At 47.5% G+C, this 23,301-nt stretch overlaps 1 protein-coding gene across 5 annotated transcripts in view; it reads right to left on the reverse strand.

The window, feature by feature from the left end:
- The window catches only part of KSR2 (kinase suppressor of ras 2), a 497,446-nt gene that overhangs the window by 364,942 nt on the left and 109,203 nt on the right, over positions 1 to 23,301 (reverse strand). For all 5 annotated transcript variants that reach the window (XM_021923003.2, XM_021923002.2, XM_021923004.2 and 2 more), the window contains exon 3: positions 19,273 to 19,423. In XM_021923003.2, coding sequence (XP_021778695.1) covers positions 19,273 to 19,423 — 151 coding nt within the window. The remainder of the gene's footprint in view (positions 1 to 19,272; positions 19,424 to 23,301) is intronic.

Raw genomic sequence — 23,301 nt, forward strand, 5'->3', positions numbered from 1 at the left:
AAAGGCACACATCACCTCCCTTAATCCTCACAACACTAAAAGCCTCAGTATCGTGATGCCCATTTCAAAGACAGAGGTTCCGATAGGGAAGAGGCTGGACCCGTGGCCCAGGCAGGACTCACATCCCAGGCTCAGGACTCGCATGCCTTCCTGACCGTGCCACAAACCGACCAGGGCAGCTGAATGACACAGCCAGGAGGCCCAGCCCTTTGCCAACTGTGGCCCATGTCTTTTTGATCGATGCACCCAGTGCAGGGAATGTGGCAAGCACTAAGACACTGATTTCAACTGAAGCAAGTCCAGCCACTTCTCATCGTAGCCATTCTTTAGACAGCCTCTCGGAGGGCTCCTATGCAGCTGGGGGTGCCCCAGACTGGGCCCCAAGCTGTTTCCAGATGTCTCCCAAGGGAATAAAGCCACTGCCTAGAGCTTTTTCTGTCTCTTCGGAGCTCCCTTTGCATCTCCACTAGTGATTATTTGGAAGCTACATTTCAATGTTCCTTCTTTCAGTTCATTTTCTCCTCTTAATTGGCCTTGCAGTGTGGCAGGGAGACCAACGCAAGAGCATCATGACATGAATGCGGAAGGAAGGTGAGTGGCAGCAAGGCCCCGTCGGAGTAGGCTGCTCTGAGACATGCCTCTGCCGTTCACTCCGGGCCAGCCCGGAAAGAAACGCAGGGTCTCCCCTGGCTTGCAGCCTGCCTGCCGAGAATGCTCGGTCTGTGAAACAGAATTAAGCCAGTATTCGTCCCTGCTGTAGCTGAGTCAAGCCCTTCTCCTCTCTGAGACTCAGTTTTTCCTTGCTTGAGAGTTGAGATGATCAGACCGAGATTCCTGCCAGTTTCTACATTACTGTGCATCTTTTGCACCGATTTCAAGTCAATTTTGACGTCTCCGCTAAAGGAAGCTTATCGGGCAGCGCCTCCTGGTGGCCAAAAGTGACACTGAGCCATCAAGAGGGGGCCCTGGTCCGATGGTGTCCAAGAAAAGAAACACTGGGAGGAAAAGGCATCCAAGTGTCTATACCCAAGCAGCTACATGCCCCTAACTTTTTCAAGCAAGGAACCTAGGATTGAAAGCAACAATACAGCCCTGGCGCTCAGTTCCTCCACCTCCGTGATCATTAAGGCACAAGGTCTTTACAAGTTGAGCTTGAAAAATCTGTCAGCCCCAGCCACTGAGAGCATCCTGGTATCCGATGACAAAGCTTGTCTACCTCATTTCTCCTCCGCAAGGTACCAGATAGAGAAGGAAAAAAACAAAGGCACTAAGGAAAGAAAATGATCAGATAATGAAGCTAAACTGAGCTCTGTTCCCAAGGACAGGGCTGACATGGGGGGTAGGGAAGTACCGTCTCCCACCCTCCCAACTCAAAGCAACAGGTTCTGTGTGGCGAAAGGAGGACCATTTAGGGTTTCCTGTTTGAAGAGTGAAGGCAGTGGGGGAAATTTAGAGTGTAGAGCAACCCCACATTTCTGAATCCCATCGGGATGGTGGTCACACTCACCCAAAGAAAGCTACAGACTCCTATATAGGCGTGATCTTCAGCGAGTACTATCCAGACAGCATCTGTGTACACACTCCAGAGACAAGATGTGGTCCCCACTCCCCAAATAACCCAGTGTGATGCAGAACAGACCCAAAAAGTCAGCACAAAGGACCATGCATAATGTTCTGGGTCTGTTTGAGACAGAGTCTCACACTGTCGCCTGGGGTGGAGTGCAATGGTGAGATCTCAGCTCACTGCAACCCCTGCCTCCCGGATTCACACAATTCTCCTGCCTCAGCCTCCCGAGTAGCTGGGATTACAGGTGCACACCACTACACCCGGCTAATTTTTTGTATTTTTAATAGAGATGGGGTCTCACTGTGTTAGCCAGACTGGTCTCGAACTCCTGACCTTGTGATCCACCCGCCTCAGACTCCCAAAGTGCTGGGATTACAGGCGTGAGCCACCACGCTCCGCCAGGGCTATGCATAATGAAAGCATGTGTTTTGGGTGAAACTGATGTGGGTTTGAGCACAAGCTCTACCAGGTACGAGCTGTGTGACCCTAGGCATCTTACCCTCTCTGGGCATATGCCTTCTTCCTGCCTTCCCCAGAGCACTTACTATGGGAAGTTCTTGATCAATTACAGCCCCCTATAAATGTTGTACTACTTGTACAAATATTCATTCACCCCCACTACAGAGTTCGCCACAGTCAATGCCTCCCCAGCCTCTTCATGTATTTACTGCCCTCCTCCAAAAGGAAGCTCTCCTTTACATCAGACCAAAGTCTCCCCTGATTTAGACATGTATGTATTTGTTTTAATTGACACTCACTATTTCTAGCTTGGTCTTTTACAAAAAAGGTTAGCAAACATTTTCTCCAAAAATCTTGACAGTAAATATTTCAGGCTTTGTGGGCCATACGATCTCTGTCACACTACACAATTCTGATGTTGCAGCGTGAAAACAGCCATAGACAAAGTGAAAACAAAGAGCTATGGCAGTGTTCCAATAAAACTTTATTTACAAAAGCAGGTGGAGGGCTGACTTTGGCCCTTGGGCTATCCTTGGTCAACCCCTCTTTGAGAGAGAAAATCTCTCATTATCTGACCATTATTCCTCCCACACAATCTCATCCCTGATACACAGACAGAAAGTGCTTTGGCTTTACTTCTCTCCCCTAGGGCAAACCTATAAATGCTTCAACCTTCCCCTCCAAGGGCATAATTTCTGTGATTAGATTATGACAGTTCATTTGTTCGTTAATTCATTCAATGATACTTTCGCAACTGTGCTAGGTCGTTTGTAGGAAATGAACGAAGTGCTGCGTTTAGAGTGCATGGTCTGGAATCAGCCCGAGCTCAAGCACTGGTGCCCTGCAATTTACCGGCCACGGACCTTGTTTGGGTACCATGGTTCACCCCACTGTGCCTTCATTCTCTTCTCTGAAAACTGGGGAATACGAAAGTCCCTATCTCATGGGGATAGCTGACGATTAAGTGAAATAACCCTCAAAATCAGCTCAGAACAGCGCCTGACACTCAGTATGTTTTCAGTATTTTGTTATTATTTGGTTATTAAAAGATAGCTCTTGCTATCTAGGAATTTCCAATCTAACATAGGAAATTTAGATGTCAAAGCAACTACAAGATAACTGCCCAATGACTATGGCACAAGATTGACACAGGTGCAATCAAGGAAATCCTCCCTGCAGTGGTCAGGAGTTGCCTAAGCCATAGGAAGGTTTACTTTAGGAAGATGCAGCCCACAAAGTTTTTCCTTTTGAGCAGATGCAAAGGGACGGTGAACCAGTGAGAAAACCATTGAAATCTGGGAGGTCAGAGCATCCTGCCCCACCAGGCACCAGCAGCAGAGAGGAAGGTATCACAGTACAGATGAAAGTAAGCAAACGGGGTTCAAGGAGGATTCTTTTCCTTCAAACTTCCTCATTCAAGTTACACAACTACTTATTTGTTGCCCAGAAAGACAGAAAATGCCAAAGGGCAAAAGAAAAAAATCATTGCCCTTAACCAAAGAACAGCTATGCTAAATATCCAAGTGGATTTCCTTCCAGATATTTTTCCCATTTTATTTTATTTTATTTTATTGAGATGGAGTCTCCCTCTGTCACCCAGGCCGGAGTGCAATGGCACAATCTCAGCTGTCTGCAGCCTCTGCCTCCCGGGTGCAAGCCATGCTCCTGCCTCGGTGCTCTGAGTAGCTGGAACTATAGGCGCTCACCATCACGCCTGGCTAATTTTTGTATTTTTAGTACAGATGGGGTTTCACCATGTTGGCCAGGCTGTTCTTCAACTCCTGACCCCAGGTGATCCACTCCTTTGGCCTCCCAAAGTGCTGAGATTACAGGTGTGAGCCACCACACCTGGCCTATTTATTTATTTATTGAGATGGAGTCTTGCTCTGTTGCCCAGGCTGGAGTGCAGTGGCATGATCTCAGTTCACTGCAGCCTCTGCCTCCTGGGTTCAAACAATTATCCTGCCTCAGCCTTTTGAGTAACTGAGACTATTGGCATGCATCACCATGCCCAGCTAATTTTTATATCTTTAGTGGAGACAGGGTTTCAACATTTTAGCCAGGTTGGACTCGAACTCCTGACCTCAAGCGATCCATCCGCCTTGGCCTCCCAAAGTGCTAGGATTACAGGCATGAGCCACCGCGCCTGGCCCCGTGCAACAATTTAAAAAATACTAGGCTGGGCGAGGTGGCTCACACCTATAATCCCAGCACTTTGAGAGGCCGAGGTGGGCAAATCACGAGGTCAGGAGTTCAAGACCAGCTTGGCCAACATGGTGAAACCCTGTCTCTACTAAAAATACAAAAAATTAGCTGGGCATAGTGGTGGGTGCCTGTAATCCCAGCTACTTGGGAGGCTGAGGCAGGAGAATTGCTTGAACCTGGGAGGCGGAGGTTGCAGTGAGCCGAGATTGCATCACTGCAATCTAGCCCAGGCAACAGAGTGACTCTGTCTCAAAAAAAAAAAATTACTAAGTAACATGCCAATGTGAATGCAAATTATGGTCAATATAGTGCTTTCTTTTTCTCTCTCAAACAATAGCTTGGGTACTTCTCATACAAGAGTATAAGTTGGTAATCAGGGAAATAGAGAAAGCAGAAGGCCACCTGAGTAAAAATCATGACTATAATGAACTGGAACCATTTCCTCTCGGAATATTTTAGAGGAAGGCAAGAATAATTTCGCTCCAAATAATAAAAAATATTTTCATCCTCCTTGCCCTTCCTGCCTTCCCCCTGCATGTTCCCTGCAAGTTTCAAACATATTCATGCGCCCAAGGAAGCCTCCCATCCTCGCTCAGGACCATGGCTGGGAAGGACAGAGATACTGATGGAGAGTCAAATCCGCTGGGAACGTTCCCATCTGTGACACTGGGCACGCAGCCTAATCTGCCCACCACTCATATGGTTGTGAGGCTAAAACAAAATCACCTGCATGCAGGTGCATCCTAAAACTGAAGGTGCTCTGCAAATGTGCGGTATTATTTGATATTTACATGCAGCCTTTAAATAATTTCTTTTTATCTCAGTTCCAGTGTAAGCTGCTACAAAAGCCCCAAAGGGTTGCTCCCTCAAGCTGAGCAAATGCAAACACAGGAACCACTCAGAGTTAAGAAGAAAGCCATTCATTTCCACCAGTCTTTTACGTGGGAAGCCTCCGTTTAACAGGAGTCAGACAGAAATGAGTTCAAACCCTGCCTCTGACATTTAGTTGCTGTGCGACCCCGAGGCAAGGACTCTACCTCTCTGAGCCTCAGTTTTCTTACCAGAAAATAGAAATAATAATCCTATGGACCTCATGAGGTTGAGCAGGTGCTGCGTGACTTGGCCCAGGAAGAACTCAATCAATATTCGTTGCTGCTGTTATCATCAACCACTAGCATTCACTCAGTCACTCCATGACTACTTCTTACATTCCAACTCTGAACCAGATGCTGGGAGAATTCCAACACAGGGGTTCTCAGAGCGTGTTCCCCAAACCAGCAGCACTAGCATTGCCTGGGAACTTGTTAATGCAGATTTCTGGGCACTGCCCCGGGCTGGCTGAAGCAGGAACTCTGGGGGTGGAACCGTCTAGGGGATTCTGATGCATGTTGAGGTTTTGAGCACCACTGTTCTTGTGGAAAGGGGTATGAAAACAAACAAATAAAATCATTTTAGATGTGCTAGAGACTATGATAGGACAGAGAGTGGACAGGATGGAAGTGGGACTCTGAGAAGCTGGCAGTTGGGCTGAGTCCAAAATGACAAGGAATCAGCCAGGGGAAGATTGAGGCAGGGTATTCCAGGCAGAAAGAAGAGCCATGCAAAGGCCCTGGGGCAGACAGTGTGAAGAAGAGAGGGTAGCTGGGTGCAATGAGCCAGTGAAAACATCAGCAGATAGGGACCAGATCGGGAGCCCAAGGACAGGACTGGGGGTCTCATTCTAAGAGGTAACAATCTGTTTGGATCTGACTCAGTTCATGTAGTTTCATGGCACCCACAAACCTCAGAGTTCAGTCCCTGCCAAGCACAAGTTCAATGTCAATTCTGCACCCAATTCTTCTGCTCAGCACCTTGTGGGTGCCAGGAATAAAAAGAGAAAGTGACTACAGCGCTGATCAGAGATGACAGCCAGAGTCAGGTTCTCTTTGTTCTCACTGTGGGGGTTCCACAAAAGCCAGATGCTGGCCACATGAAGCAGCAGGTGGGCAAGACAGAGGGGCCAGGGATGGCCTGCAAGAAAGAGAAAGTGGGCTGGAGGGGGACAGGACAGGTGGATGAAGCCTTGGACCAGGCTGCTCAACAGGGGTGCTGCTGCAAGACAAAGGCTGGAGAGGAAAACGTCTTGCCTGTCCCTCCACCCCTGCCTTTGTGGGGACCAGCCAGTGGCTCTGTAGGAAGACTGCCTTGGTTCAGATTCAGCTTGGGAAGGAGGGAGGAGAAACGAGGGAGGGAAGCTGTCTTTAAAAATAATAAAAATCATAGCCCAGTACATATTGAGTGCCAAATTTACCAGACAAGTGTTTACATTAACACGGTGTTTATATGACTTCATTTATTTCCTTGAAACAACTCCATGAGAATGATACAACTAGCATCCCCATTTTACAGATGAGGAAAGCAAGGTAGTGAGACAGAGAGGGAACGCTGAGGGATGAAGGAGGGAGAGAGGAAGGGAAATTGACTGATGGATTAATTTAGCCTAGAACGAGTTAAGTAAAATCCAATCAAGTCCCTTCCCTTCTTTAATCCCCTCCAATGGTTTCCCATTCTACTAAGAAGCTTCCAGCAATGGCTACAAGAGCCCTCAGGAACTGAGCAACTGAGCCCTGCCCATGTTTCTGACCTCATCTCCTATCTTCTGCCTCCTCTCCCAGCCATAGATTAGCCCACTGACAACTCAGTTATGCTGGCACCCACGTTTCCCTGGCATCCACGTTTCGAGAATCCCCTTCTCTGTGTGGTTCCAGATTAGAGTTAGCCAAAAGTGAAGTTGTACAAGACTTAGGTGGCAAAAGAGAAGCAGCCATCATGCCCTGAAGAGTAACATGGGTTGAAGGCAATGGAGAACAGAGGCTGGGGTGCTGGTCCTGTTTATCCTCCATCTTCCCCACCTCACAGCCAGCTCTTCTTCCTGACAGTAGTCCCTCGATGACCAACAGCGACCTCAACTTCACCACCAGATGCTTCATGACAAACTCACAGAGGCAATAGCCACAAAGGGCTAATAACTTTCCCTGGGCATCTGTCTATCCAAGCCCATCTGCAAGGTCCCTTCCAACAGCCAGATGTATTGGCTGCCAGATGTCCCTGAATCCGTAGGCTGCCTTACCTATGTCAGGGTAGGTTCGAGACCTTTCTCTGAATCTTAAGCTTCCCTTTTTGAGCTTGTACTTCCCCAGCTCTTCCTATGGTTGTAGAAGTCTAACATCTAATAAATTCCATTTTTTCCATTATACTCACAGTAGTTTGGCTTCCCTGATTGACCCATCACTGAGACCATCACCAGCAGAAGGGATACTGTTCCAGAATTAGCAGCCTCCATTTCCTCCTCCTTGGGATGTGTGTTGTGAGAAGCCCATGTCACATGAAAGGCAACATGTGGGCACCCCAGCAGATAACCCCCAACTGAACACGCACTCAACAACTAGTGCCAACTGCCATCCATGAGCATGCACCATCTTGAATGTTCCAGCCCAGTCAAGCCCCAGATGATGGCAGATCCAGCCAACAACACACAGAACAGAAGAACCACCAAGCTGAGCCCAGCCAATCCCTGAGTCCAGGGAATCATGATGAAACTATGCCCTAAAGAGTTAATGGAACCAATGGCAGAAATTACTGAGTTTGCAGGATAACAGACAAGAAAAAAATAATAATAATAACTTGCTGAGATGCTGAAACTCCTTCCTCTTGTGAGTTTTGGGTTTTTTTGTGTTTTGTTTTGTTTTTTTCTTTAAAAACTCACAAGTTTTAAAAAAAGATTTGGCAGTGGGCTAAAATCAGTTGGAACCAAGATGACCAACTGGAGTTTGTGCACAAGTTTACTGACACCACAGCCCAAATTTCCACCACATATGTAATGCTAACTCCTCCCAAATTTGCACATGTAACCTATGAGGTAGCATAAAGAAATAACTACACACATCCAAGGACTTTCCAGACTTCCCCTTTCCCTCCACCAACCACCTGCTTACCCAAGTATCTACCCCCTAAACCTTTCCTAATAAAAATACTGCCTTGAATCCAGCCCAGGGTGACAGATTTGAGCTTGACTCCTGTCTCCTTGGGAGTCAACTTTCAATATGAAGCTTTTCTTTTCTCAAAAACCTGTTGTCATAGTATTGGCTTCTAGTGCATCAGACAGTGAACCCCTTTTGCTCAGTAACAATGAGAGATAACAAGGCAGTTGTTGAGCCACTAGGTTTTGAAATGCAGGTCTGGGACACAGACCCACGCAGCCATGGGTCCCCAGAACCACTGGCCATGTAGGCCTGCCTTCTGCTTCTTAAAAGTGCTTCCAAGACATGCATTTGAGACCTGTTTGCTCTCAAAATGCTCTTCTCCCAGATATTCTCTTGTCTGATACTTTCTTGTCATTCAAGTCTCAGCTTAAATGTCGTCTCCCCAGAGAGGCTCGCTGTCAGTTTTACGTGTGAACTTGGTTAAGCGATAGGCCCCAGTTATTCAATCAAACAACCATCTAGGCATCAGGTGAAGGTATTCTGTTGCTGTGATTAAAGTCTATAATCAGCTGACTCTGAGTAAAAATTATCCCCTAAATCTGGGTGAGCTGATTCTACCCATTGAAATTGAAATGCCTGAAGAGCGGAACTGAGACAACTTCTTTTTTCTTTTTTTTTTTTTCTTCCTGAGACAGGATCTCACTCTGTCACTCAGGCCAAAGTCCAGAGGTGCAATCTCAGCTCACTACAGCTTTGACCTCCCAGGCTCAGGTGATTTGCCCACCTCAGCCTCCCCAGTAGCTGGGATAACAGGCACACACCCCACCCAGCTAATTTTTTGAATTTTTTTTTTTTTTTTTTTTTTTAGTAGAGATGGAGTTTTGCTATGTTGCCCAGGCTGGTCTCGAACTCCTGCACTTGAGAAGTCCACCCTCCTTGGCCTCTCAAGAGTGTTAGGATTACAGGCGTGAGCCACTGCGCCCACCCAGAACTGAGAGCTCTCCAAAGAAAAAGAAATTCCACCCATAGACAGCAACTTCAGTTCAGGCCTGCCCTTCCTAACAGCCTGCCCTACAGATTTCAGACCTTCCCAGCCAGCCCCTACCATTGCATAGGCCAATTCCTTGCAATAAATCTCTTAATACAATGCATCTTATTGGTTCTACTTCTCTGGCTGAACCCCAACTGACCTGCTGTGATCACCCTATCAAAGCCAGCCACAAAGCCACCATTGTTTCACTTCAGTTTTAATTATCTGCATAAAACCTATTATCATTTGATTTTTTTTTTTTTAAGACAGAATCTCACTCTGTTGCCCAGACTGGAGTGCAGTGGCATGATCTTGGCTCACTGCAGCCTTGACTTCCCAGGCTCAGGCAATCCTCCTGCCTCAACCCCTCAAGTAGCCGGGACTATAGGTTTCTGCCACCACACGCAGTTCGATTTTTTGTTTATTTTTTGTAGAGATGGGGTCTTGCTATGTTGCCCAGGCTGGTCTTGGACTCCTGGGCTCAAGCAATCCTCCTGCCTCAAGCCCTGCAAAGTGCTAGGATCATAGGCATAAGCCACTGCACCCAACTTGGTATTTTTCTTGTTTATTGGTCCTTCCAACATATTCTAGAGCAGCACTGTCGACTAGAATATTCTGGGATGGTGGGGATGTTCTAGAACTGTGCTGTTGCAACAGGGAGGCTGCTAGCCACGTGCGGCAATGAACACTTGAAGCATGGCTCCTGAGAATGAAGAAGGGAATTTTAATCTTTATTTAATGAATATAAGTTTACCTGGTCACACAAGTCTGGTGACCGCAGTACTGAATAGTGCAGGTCTGGGACACAGACCCACGAGAGCCTACAGCCAGCTAGCCTTCCCCACCACTGTATCCCCAACCCCTCCTAGCAGCTTACACAGGGGAAGTTCCATCTGTGTTTACAGAATAAATGAATGAGCCATTTGCGCCTAAGCGTGTTCACATCAGGTTTCTGCCGCCTGTAAGCAGGAGACCTAATTTGATGCTATCGACATGTAAGGGATTCCTGAGCGCCTACAGAACAGGAGGGCTGGAGCAGTTACAGGGGAAACGAAAGACATCAGCATCAATGCTAGAACATACGAGACCCTGTGGGCTTCGGGAGGAGCAGCTCTTCCTCTGCCAGCCCAGCCTTTCCCAAGTTAGAAGCGAGTAGAACAATAGGGCAATCAAGACCCACTCTTACTCTTTGTTCCAGTCAAAGGAAGACGGTATGGTGGCAGGCGGCATTCTGGGGGGCTTCATTCAAAGCCCAAACTGGGAAGAAGCCAGAGGGCATCTGAGGCTGTCCTATTTCGGGGGCCACTTTGCATCCTGTTTTTCTCCTGACTGCCAGTTCTCACCCTTGATACTCAAGAGGAGAAGCCAGAGGAGGGCCCACGCAGGCAAGCTCCCGGGAGGCTGTGGGGTGCACGGGCACCTGCCTGCCTGCAGCACCCTGGCCTCCACTCTCTCCCCTCAGTGGCTCCCTGAGCCCCCAAAGGATTCTCAGCATCTGTCACCTGCTCTAAGCCACCCACCGACTCTGCGGTCAGAGTGTTATTTGAAAACCAGACGAGATCCAGGCACCTTCTGTTCAGCCTAACCTGCTTACTCTGCAGTGTAAGCTCCTCACCGTGGCCCACTGTGGGGGCTGGTACTGCGCACCTGTCTGGCTCCAGCTCCCACCGCTCTCTCCAGCATCCCCCCTGGGCAGCCATGCTGTTCTCTCTGCACCTGGGATGCTCCCCTCCCTCCCGTCCCAAGGCCCTTCTGAGGGTTCCCATCACTCCCAGTCGTTAAGACTTTCCCTCCCCCTTCAGGTCTCAGTTCAATCCTGAAGTCCTGAGAAAGTCCCTGAGCCCTGGAACCCAACACTGTGTGTGCCAGATGCAGAGAAAGTGCTGGATCAACACGGGTGGGAGGGGGAAAAGGAGGGAAGGGTAGAAAAGAAGGAAGAGGAGGAGGAAGGAAAGCAAGATCTCCCATTATCCTTACATAAGCATATTCACTTTAAAAAAGGAAAACAATAACCACAGCAAAGATCTTCCATTATCTTGACCAGAGGTTTTTCCTTGGGAAAGGAAAGATGCAGATGACCACAAATTATGAGGCTGAAAACATCAAAATGCCAAAAAGAAGAGGAGAGAGAGAAAGAACAGCAGAGAAGAGGAAAAAGGCCACAGCAACAGCATTCTGAGAGCTGGGCCATGTCTCCGCCAGGCTCTCTTCTGATAAGACAGCTGTGGCCCGGGAGAGGAAAGTCTAGGAAGGGACCTGCTGTCCTCAGATGCTGAAGTCCCCAGTCTTGGAATGGAGAGGGAGGTGGAGGCAAATGGTGAGAATGTGCTCTTCCTGCAGCCAAATCAATTTCACCCCAGGACCTCAGCTCTGTAGTAACCACAGGGGAAAACGGGGGCTGGGTCCAGAGAGAAATGGTTTGTGGCCTTTATTTTTGTGGCCAGGGAATGGTTACCTCCAGAGAATAATCTAGCCAGACAGAAGGGAAGTAGTCTCAAAAGCAGCAGCAGTGCTGAGGGAGACCGTGGCTCAGAGGGAAGAGAAACAAAGAATGAGAGAGCTGAATTAGAAAGGTGAAGCCCCTTGGAAGGGCCCCCTGGAGGAAAAAAGAGAGGAGGATGAGGAGGAGAAGTGGAGAAAGTGAGCTGGGGGAAGAAAAAGGCTGGAGGAGCCTGGTGATGGTGATGACGGTGGTAATGATGATGGTGATGGGTGATGATGGTGGTAGGTGGTAATGGTGGTAGGTATTGGTGATGGGGGTGGGTGGTGATGGTGGTAACAATGGTGATGGTGGTGGTGATGATGGTGGTAATGATGGTGGTGGGTGGTGATCGTGTTAACAACGGTGATGGTAGTGGGTGGTGATGGTGGTATTGGTGATGGTGGTGGGTGGTGATGGTGGTATTGGTGGTAGTGGTGGTGATGGTGATGATGGTGGTGGTGGTGGTGGGTGGTGATGGTGGGGTGGTGGTAGTGGTGGTGGTGGTAGTGGTGATGGTGATGGTGGTATTGGTGGTGGTGATGGTGGTATTGGTGATGGTGGTGGGTGGTGATGGTGGTGGGGGTTGATGGTGGCATTGGTGGTGGTGGTGATGGTGATGATGGTGGTGGTGGTGCTAATAGTGATGGTAGTGGTGGTGATTTGCCTGTATCATCTCATGTAATGCTCCCAACAACCAATGTGGCTCAAATGATCATCATCCCCATCCTACTGCTTAGGAAACTAAGCACAGAATCATAATATGTCCTATCCACAATCACAGCTAATGGGTGGCAGAGCCAGAACTGAAACCCAAGTTTGTTGGACTCCAGATTCCATACTCTTAGAAAATGATTGAGGACTAAGAAGGAGAAAGGAGAACGAGAATGGAGCCTGCTCTAGCCGCCTTATTTAGTATGATGACCAGTTCCTCCATTCCAGAGGCCACTACCAACCCCGCTTAGCCTGCTGCACGTCTTCTTTAATCCTCGGCACTTATTCTCACACACTGGATAAGGTACATGCTCATTAGGACAATAATTCATTGTCTGCGCCCCAGCCCCCCACACTAGAAAGTAAACTTTATGGGGATACACACCTCAGCATGCATTTCTAGAGATCAGAAGAGCACCTGGCATAGAATAACCATGCAACCAATTTCACTGAATAAGTGAATAATGGTTTTTTGGTTTCAGGCCGTAGCTGCCATGATAAGGAAAGGTTCAGCTATCCTGGCTCTGGGATGCTTTGACCTTGCTAAATGAATGGATGAGTATTCTTTGGTTTCAGGCTAAAGCTGATCTAACAAGCTATGAGAAGAGAAAAATGAGTTAAGATTTCCTATCTTCCAGGCTCCTTGGGCACTGGAAAATAAAGATATCCCTAAAGCCCAAGGAGAAAACTAAGATTAGCATTAACGTCTCTAAAATAAAGCTACTTCCATCCTCTGAGAGAGAGAGAGAGAGAGAAAGAGAGAGAGAGAAAGAAAGAGAGAGAGAGACAGAGACAGAGAGGGACAGAGAGAGAGATAGGGACAGAGAAAGAGAGATGACATATTCTTGGCCAGGCACAAAGCAGCCTTGCTGCCATATCCTTGGTCTCCATATGAGTTCCTCAATACAACTTGTCTTCTGTCATTTAACAAACACGCATCCAGTCCACACTTTGGGCCAGAATTTTAAAAACCTGATTTCATCACTGTAGGAAACGCCAGCTCTGGGTTGAGCTGGGCTTTTAAGATGAATACAATATCACCCTCAAGAAGTAAGAGTATGATGGGAAAGATACTAGTTTATTCCTCAGTCTGGGATAACATTTTTAGTTAGAGTAAAGGGAAGCCATCCAACTCCCAAGATGGTTAGAAGCTTCAAGGAACCAATTACTATTTTTGAGGGAAGAAAGGATTTTAAACATGAAAGATACTTTGAGGATGGCTCACTGGTTCCCCCTGGTGGACATTAATAGCGAGCACATCACACAGCTTCTCAGAGGCAGGGAGGGGCTCGGCAGTGTAGATCTTGCGGTCATCTTGCGCTTGCCAAGGGCAAGCGGTCAGCTCAGTTTGCAGAGCCCAGGAAAGTCCTCATAAAGAAGCAGGCTTTGCATTGGGCCTGGGGAAGAGCAGGGATTCACCAGAAGAACAAAGGGAAAGAAAATTCTAGGCAGAGGGATGTGAGTACCAAGATGTGAAATCCAAGCCTCATCTAGAAAACTCTAAGTAATTCACAGATTTATCAGATATTTAGGGCTTGAAGGGAAAATGTGACTGGTAGGACTTCAAATGGAGCCAAACCATGAGACGTTTTGCAATCCATGAGGAAGACTGTGTTCTTTAAGCCACTGGTAAGTTTTCACGGATTGCTTGAGCTCAGAAGTTTGAGACCAGCTGGAGCAACATTGCAAAACTCTGTATCTACAAAAAGTACAAAAAAAGACTGCCAGGCACAGTGGCACACGCCTAGAGTCCTAGCTACCCAGGAGGCTGAGTGGGGGGATTGCTGGACCCCAGGAGGTAGAGGCTGCAGTGAGCCAAGATTGTGCCACCACACTACAGCCTGGGCAACAAAGCAAGACCCCATCTCAAAAAAAAATACATATGTATTAAACTGCTACTATGTGCTAGATATTGATCTTCATCTGGGAATCAAACAGTGAGCAGAAACAAGTATGATCCCTGCCCTTTTTCAGCTTAAAGTCTAGTGGAAAAGAGAGGCATTCATTTAAAAACAAATTGCTCCCCAAAAAAGGTAAGCATTAAAAAAAAATTTTTTTTGAGATGGAGTCTCGCTCTGTCATCCAGGCTGGAGTGCAGTGGCATGATCTAGGCTATGATGTGCATTATTTCTATCTTTTCAACTTATAAGACATATCTGAGGTCTATTATTCCTTAAATTTGCAATGCTATACAACGTTGTGCTTCATCGTTTTATTTTTTTGTTTTGTTTTGGGGTTTTTCTTTTGTTTTGTTTTGTTTGAGACGGAGTCTCGCTCTGTCGCCCAGGTTGGAGTGCAGTGGTGCGATCTCGGCTCACTGCAAGCTCCGCCTCCCGGGTTCACACCATTCTCCTGCCTCAGCCTCCCGCATAGCTGGGACCACAGGCACCCGCCACCACGCCCGGCTAATTTTTTGTATTTTTTTTTTTTTTTTAGTAGAGACGGGGTTTCATCGTGTTAGCCAGGATGGTCTCGATCTCCTGACCTCATGATCCACCTGCCTCGGCCTCCCAAAGTGCTGGGATTACAGGCTTGAGCCACCACGCCCGGCGTAAATGTTTTAAGTGGCACCGTTACCTGCAGGAACAGCATAGGTGAAGTACAGTGTTAAGGATCAGAAATGGGTACACAATTCTTTACTAAGAAGTCTGAGTTGAGCTGATTCTGGTGCTGAGTGCTGTAGGAACATGGGTAAACAGGGAGCACTTGGCCATTGCTTTCAAGGTGCCGGTGGCCCTAAGGCTGACATCTGAGGCAGGACATAGAAGACTAAGTCTTAGCAGCCTGGGAAGAGTCCAGAGGGAGGCCTATGTGGAGGCAGGAGGATCAATGAGATCAGTGTAGGTTCAAACCGTAGTAAGGGTGTAATGAAAGTGCTGCTTGACCAAGCATGGGGACACATGCCTGTAATCCCAGCACTTTAGGAGGCCGAGGCAGGAGGACTGCTTGAACCCAGGATTTTGAGACTAGCCTAGGCAATGACAAAGCGAAATCCAGTCTCTACAAAAATCAGAGAGGTGTGGTGGCGTGCACCTGTAGTCCCAGCTACTGGGGAGGCTGAGGTGGGACAATTGCTTGAGCCCAGAAGGTCGAGGCTGCAGTGAGCTGTGATCACACCACTGTACTCCAACCTGGGTGACAAAGTAAGACCCTGCCTCAAAAACAAAAATTAGTGGCAGGCCAGGCACGGTGGCTCATACCTGTAATCCCAGCACTTTGGGAGGTGGAACCAGATGAATCACCTGAGGTCAGTAGTTTGAGACCAGCCTGGCCAATATAGCAAAACCCCACTTCTACTAAAAACACAAAAATTAGCTGGGCGTGGTGGCGCATGCCTGTAGTCCCAACTAGTCAGGAGGCTGAGGCAGGGGAATCACCTGAACCCAGGAAGCAGAGGTTACGGTATGCCAAGATCACGCCACTGCACTCCAGCCTGGGTAACAGAGTGAGACTCCATCTCAAAAAAAAAAAAGAAAAGAAAGTGGACATTACCCGCATCTGCTAAATGATATAGCATAGAACAGGAATGGACTTACAACATCGTCTTTTATCATGAATAGGAAGGAGGAGTATTCTTTCATGAAACATGCTATAATTGTGTATATGTATGTTTAGCTACATGGTGTGCATGTATGTATACCTATGGGTGTGGAGGGGGTCACAATATAAATTGTACTTGTACTGTCCATCTGGATCAAACAAATTTTGAAAAAGATCAGAGGACAGGGCCAGGTGTGATGGCTCATGCCTGTAATCCTAGCACTCTGGGAGGCCAAAGCAGGTGGATTGCCTGAGCTCAGGAGTTCAAGACCAGCCTGGGCAACACGGTGAAACCCCGTCTCTACTAAAATACAAAAAAACTAGCCGGGCGTGGTGGCATGCACCTGTAGTCCCAGCTACTCGGGAAGCTGAGGCAGGAGAATTGCTTGAACCCAGGAGGCGGAGGTTGCAATGAGCCAAGATCGCGCCACTGCAGTGCAGCCTGGGTGACAGAGCGAGACTCTGTCTCCAAAAAATAAAAATAAAAATCAGAGTACAAGGCCTTTCATGTTCTCGCGCAGCCCAGAATGTTACAAAAAAAATGACTATTCTGCCCCCATAAGGCTGACAGAAATGCCTCTCTCACAGAAACTGGAACCTCACTCTACTTCTAAGGATGCTGCCAAACTCTAAGTAGAGCCTCTCTGATGAGACAACGTGAATTCTGAAAAGTAATTAAAAACCTAACCTCAAACACTCACTGTCAGGTATTGTGGGGGCATAAATGGGTACAAACTTTCTGGAAAGCAATATGACAATGTTCACCACAATTCTTAAAATATGTGTTTTGTTTTTGTTTTTGTCTTTGTCTTTTGTTTTTGAGACAGTCTCGCTGTCACCCAGGCTAGAGTGCAGCGTCATGATCTTGGCTCACTGCAACCTCCACCTCCCAGGTTCAAGAGATTCTCCTGCCTCAGCCTCTCAAGTAGCTGGGATTACAGGTGTGTGCCACAACGCCCAGCTAAAGTTTTGTGTTTTTAGTAGAGACGGGGTTTCACTATATTGGTCAGGCTGGTCTCAAACTCCTGACCTCAGGTGATCCACCGGCGTCAGCCTCCTAAAGTGCTGGGATTACAGGTGTGAGCCACCGCGTCTGGCCAAAATATGCAAATGTTTTCCTGCAAGACTCCTCTCCTATGAATTCACTCTAAAAGAATAGCCACAGGGGTCCCCAAAGGCAACACTCAGGGGTATTCAGGCAGCATTGCTTATGATAGGAAAAGTATGGATATAAACTCAAATTTCCAAAAATAGGAGATTGGTTGAATAAATTGTGTTAGTATTCAGGCATTAAAAATAAGAAGTGAATGCATTTATTGACAAAGGAAGATGTTTATGAGATAACATTGTAATTTGGTGCAATTTATTTTTAAGAGAGGATCTCACTCTGTGGCCCAGGCTGGCGTTCAGTAGTACCATCTCAGCTTACTGCAGCCTTGACACCTCCAGGACTCAAGCAATCCTTCCACTCCAGCCTCCCAAGTAGCTAGGACTACAGGTGCATGCCACCATGCCGGGCCTGCAATTTTTTTTTGAAGAGAGAAAACTGCCATCTGCTTCTCACTGTGGGTAAAGAGAGAAAGTCACCTTTGGAGTAGATTTTGTATGTACTGAGCGACTGAGAGGCCCCTCCCTGTCAGCCACACTCACGTTCGGTGAGTCAGCACCATTGTGCTAGAGGTAAAGAGTAGCATCACCTTTACAGCTCGTCAGCCAGCAGTGATTGTGCCTCCCTGGGGACGTTTTGAAATATCTGGAGATATTTCCGTGTGTCATGACTTTGAGTTGGGGGATGTTACTGATATCTCATGGGCAGAGGTCAAGGATGCTTCTAACCAAACATCCTTCAAGGCATAAGACAGCCCCCAGTGCATGGTCCGCCCCCACTTTATTTTTGAGACAGGATCTTGCTCTGTCACCCAGGCTGGAGTGCAGCAGTGTGATCATGGCTCACTGCAGCCTCAATCAATGTCCTGGGCTCAAGTGATCCACCAGCCTCAGTCTCCCAAGTAGCTGGGACTACAGGTGTGTGCCACCACACACGGCACTTTTTTTTTTGTATTTTTTGTAGAGATGGGGTTTCACCATTTGCCCAGCCTGGTCTGGAATTCCTGAGCTCAAGAGATCCTCCTGCCTTGGCCTCCCAAAGTGCTGGGATTACAGGTATGAGCCAGTGTGCCCGGCTGCATGATCCCTTTTGATGCTGACTGTACCTGAATCAGGATCTGTCAGCAAGAAAAAAATACAAAAGGGCACGCATGGAGGACTAGGCCAATGACCTGTTTCAAGTATGTTCTGTTTTGTTCACTGCTGCCTCCTCAGCCCTGCTGGCACCCCATAGCCACTCAGATTAGAAGACTTCTCCAGGTCTAGAACAATATTCAACAAATGCTTGTTGAATAGAGCAGGTTGAATCAAGCAAGGGCATCCGAGAGCCTCCAACTGACTCTGCCAGACTGATGCTCAACAGTGACACCTTGTGGTGGGAACTGAAACAACCGTGCTGATGGTCACTAACACTTCTCCGTGGCTGGCGTTTGCAGAGCGCATCCCTTGGGACAGAAAGGCCCCAGAATTTGCAGATAAATCATGAGGCTAGAGAGAAGCAGGAAGCCTCAGGAAGATGATATTTGATGTTCTGCTAATAAAGACAAATGGGTATCTGAGCAATTAATGGAAAACATCCAGGAGGGATGACAATATATTTGGCCCCCAAACTGATACAAGTCACAGAGGTTATTTTATCAGGTGAAAAAAAAAAATTTAAGCAATATGTACGGATAATTCTAATTCTGTTTTTTAAAGTAAACATATATCCATTTGTCAGGAAAAATTATACCAAAATGATAACAGCAGTTACCTAGAGGGTGGGGCTTAGGGCGATTTTTTAAAAAATCTATTTTCTGGTTTATGTTACAATGAATGCAAATCACTTCTGTAAAAAAATAAAAATAAAAAAATAGAAGCTAGACACTGACCCAAAATGCAAAGGCACTTCAACATGTCTAAAGTAAAAAGAACCTGGTCTCCTACACACACTCAACATTTTCATGTCCGGACCCTAATTATCCAGCACCAGATACCCTAAACCTCAGCAGGTCGTCCTGGGGCAAGAGTTCAAACCCAAGAACTGCCCTTGTCGGCGTCTTCCGGCCTCCAAATCCCAGGTCCATGCTGCCTCTTCCTGCGTGTCACATTTGCCCCCCAGGGTTGACTGTCTCATCCTGGCCTGCAGTGGCAGGCACAGGATGCCAAGGGACCATGGCAGCTGTTCTGGGGACAAGTCTCCACATCCCCGGCCCCAGGGCCTGCTCACCTGACATGTGGACATTCCTGAGGCAGGAGAGGGAGGCATTGAGGCGGGCACACTCCTCCCGGTTGGCTCCATATTTCTCCACAGTCTCGCACACCTGTTCATCCGTCATCTCCAAGAGGTCCTCCAGGCTCAGCTGGCCCGGGGAGATTTCCTAGGGGAGGGGAGAGAGGATTGTCAACGGTGGGGCAGGAACAGCCTCTCTGCCTCCACCCCGCCCTCTAGTGGTGCCTAGAGGAGAACACTCCGTGCAAACGCTTTGCACAACAGTGGGGTCTCCGAATCTCCGGTTTGCCACTCATTAGCTAGATAACCTCTGACCAGTCGCTCAACCTCTCTGGGCCTCACTTTACTCATCTATAAAGTGGGAATCATACGTGTTCACACTTGGCAAGGTAGCGCAGGTGCTTAGTGCTATTATAATTACTACCCTGTCTGGCGTCAACACTGTGCCTGTCTCTCGAATGTTTATAAGCCAGGGCCCCATTTTTTCATGTTTGCATGGCTCCCAGTGCCTCCTGCTCTGCAGGGACTCATCTGAAATCCCAGCACACACTCAGAGCAAGCACAGGAAAAGGCAGGTGCGCTGATGGCTGGGCCCCACTCTGCTTCCTTTCTTCTCTGGCTGCAGAGTCCAGGCCTCACACTGGTCTTCAGAAAACCTAATAGGAAAGGGATTGAAGGTCCGTGCTCCATGCTGGAAATGAAACTAGGTTTGTTTTTGAGCCCCATGGGGCATGGCTTTGCATCCTAAGGCAAAGCAGAAATGCTGGAGTGTAGCGTGGAGTTGGGGAAAGGGACCTAGAAAAGGCAGGATTCTCAACGTGCTGGCAAGTGAACTTTCACCGCCACCCCATCTTCCCAAAACAGTGTCTCCCTAGACACCATCATATGGAGACACCTCAAAATTTGTCAAGCTTCTATATTTATGCATATATATCTGTATGTATATATGAGTCTTCTTTTATAGCACTTACTACTCAACATCTTAACATATAGTATTACTTAAGTAAGGGTTTTTTGTTTTGTTTTTTGTTTTTGAGACAGAGTATCACTCTTGTCTGCCAGGCTGGAGTGCAATGGCATGATCTCAGCGCACTGCAACCTCCGCCTCCCGGGTTCAAGCGATTCTCCTGCCTCAGCCTCCTAAGTAGCTGGGATTACAGCCACCAACCACCACACCTGGCTAATTTTTGTATTTTAAGTAGAGACGGGGTTTCACCATGTTGGCCAGGCTGGTCTCAAACTCCCGACCTCAGGTGATCCGCCCACCTCAGCCTCCCAAAGTAAATAAGGGTGAAATAGCATACGGATGGTGATTCTAGGGCAGTATTGCAGAATACATCTACCCTCTTGTGGTCATGTTTGTGTATTACATGTTTGTGTATTACAAGATACAGCTCCCACATTAAACTGATAGCCAGAAAGAAGAAAACTGTCTCAGCACAAAAAATTATCTTCAAAAATATGAGCTATGGCGCAAAAGTCAAAGCCCAATCAGTGCCTTTTCAACTCACCAGGGCAGGCAGGGGGCAGAGAGAGAACAATAGTGGAGTCACTTAGAGGCTTTCTCAAATAGGGACACATTGCAGATGAGCCCCTTTAAGAAAGGTGATGACCAAGGACCTGTTTGTTTCTGGTTGTTGTTTTTCTTAAACAGAGACAGGGGCTCACTCTGTCACCCAGGCTGGGGTGCAATGGCGCCATCGTATCTCACTGCAGCCTCAAACTCCCGGGTTCAAGCGACCCCCCCACCTCAGTCTCCTGAGTAGCTGGGACTACAGGCATGCACCACCATGCCTGGCTAATTTTTAAATTTTTTGTAGAGATAGGATCTCACTATGTTGCCCAGGCTGGTTTCGAATTCCTGGCCTCAAGCGATCCTCCCACCTCAGTTTCCAAAAGTGTTGAGATTACGGACATGAGCCATTGCACCCTGTCTAGGATCTGAAGGTACAGAATGACTCACATTTGAAGGGGGTGATTCATAACATGAAAGGATTCTCCTCTTTGATTCAGGATTCACTTGTGCATTTTAACCTTATGATTTACATATATATAATTTCAATTTACTCTGAAGTTTAAGATCACAGAAAATCATAAAAGTAACATTTTTATAACATCAAAAATGGAGAAACCCTTAACAATCTGGGCCAAAAGGGCAGACACACCTCTGTTTGATAAAATAATAGTAGTAACAATAGCTGAAATAGATGGAACACTGTTTTAAGGTTTTTGATAGATTTCCTTTATTATCACAAAGACTACTGAAAGTAGGCACTTTTATCACCACCACTTAGAGTCTAGGACAGTAAAATTCAGAAAGGTTAGACCACTTGCCTAAGGTCACACAGCAAGTAATTGGTGGAGCCAGGATTCAAACCCAGCGGTTTTACTTTGGAGTTTTCTCCATACTTCAGTCACTTCACAGAAAGGGGACCTCTGGTGGACACATGCCTGAACTGCAGACAAAGAGCAGAAACCCCTCATCTTCTCCCGCCCACTCCCTGGGTGGTGACCTTGGACTCAAGACGCTCACTGACTAAGGCAACAGCCAAAACTCGGGTACCTGCAGGCCAGGTAAATGTAAATGAGCAAGTCGCTGCCAGACAGGAGCTCAGTTCCATGGTCAACGTTTCTGATTTTGTGAGTGAAGCCAGAGATCTGGGATTTTTAGGCAGACTCTTTCGGTTTTTAAGTACTGGCTCAAAATAAATGTCCTGGCATCATATTAGCCACACAACAACAACAAAATGTCTGCATAGCTGATCCAGCCTGAGGGCCACCAGTTTTCAGCCCCTGGTCTAGAATCGTTTCTGCCTTATTTGCTCCCACAAGTAGCACTTGATAGACAAATGATCCTGAAGCCTCCCAAAAAAATTTCCTGAGCCGTGCAAACACAACGCCATCTGTCCTTATACAGGACCGTTCATTCTAAGGATATTTGCAAGAAACTCATCTGGGTTTTCTGGCCATGCTGAGAATGAAATAAGGAAACATGGAATTGTGCATGGTCTGATGTGCATATGCAAGATGGGGTGGGGTGGGGGCCTGGAGGAATGGAGCGGGGTGATGCCGCATCTGACTCGGGATTCTTAGATCTGGTGGGGCTGGGTGAGATTCTTGTCCCTGCGGACAAGGTCTAAAAAAGACAGGAGGCCTCTTCAAGCAGGAGGCAGGGAGCACCTTGAGAGAGGACTCTTGGTTTCACTGGCAGGGGGGCAAGCTCCTCTTCTGCCCAGTTCAGGGAGGCCCAGGCAACAGGAAACAAGGCTAAGGCACAGTCCTTCCAACCTAAAGCTTTGTTGTCCATCTGAGCTGGACATCCGCCAGCCCCATCCACTTACCAGCTAGACTAGTCACTTAGCTCTGAGCCTCGGTTTCCCACTCTGTACAAGGGGGATAACAGTCACACCTACTGAAAAGGTCATTGCGAGGAGGCTGAACAGTCTCAGCAGTTGAGATCCTAAGTGCAAAGCCCTTAGCACAATGCCTAGCATGAAAGATGCAGTGATGTCCACTGGTTTTATTAGGTTTGGCTTGGCCCTGTCACTGCAAATGGATCAGTCTCTGGGATCCCAGGGGGTAAGAAAATCTCACTATCCTCAAGATGTTAAGAACGTGGTCCAATCTTTGAGGGTGGACATAAGATGTCAGATGCTCACAGCAGTAATAGCCTGGCATCTACTGAATGCTATTTGGTGCCAGAATATGAGCTAAACCTTTTTTTTTTTTTTTTTTTTTGAGGCAGAATCTTGTGCTGTCACCCAGGCTGGAATGCAGTGATGCAATCTCAGCTCACTGTAATGTCTGCTTCCTGGGTTCAAGCAATTCTCCTGCCTCAGCCTCCCGAGTAGCTGGGACTACAGGTGTGCACCACCACACCTGGCTGATTTTTGTATTTTTAGTAGAGACGTGGTTTCACCATGTTGGCCTGGTCTCGAACTCCTGACCTCAAGCGATTCGCCCACTTCACCCTCCCAAAGTGCTGAGATTACAGGCATGAGCCACTGTGCCCAGCTGAGTTGAACA

This window comes from Papio anubis, chromosome 9 (genome assembly GCF_008728515.1).
Source record: "Papio anubis isolate 15944 chromosome 9, Panubis1.0, whole genome shotgun sequence".
Taxonomy (NCBI): domain Eukaryota; kingdom Metazoa; phylum Chordata; class Mammalia; order Primates; family Cercopithecidae; genus Papio; species Papio anubis.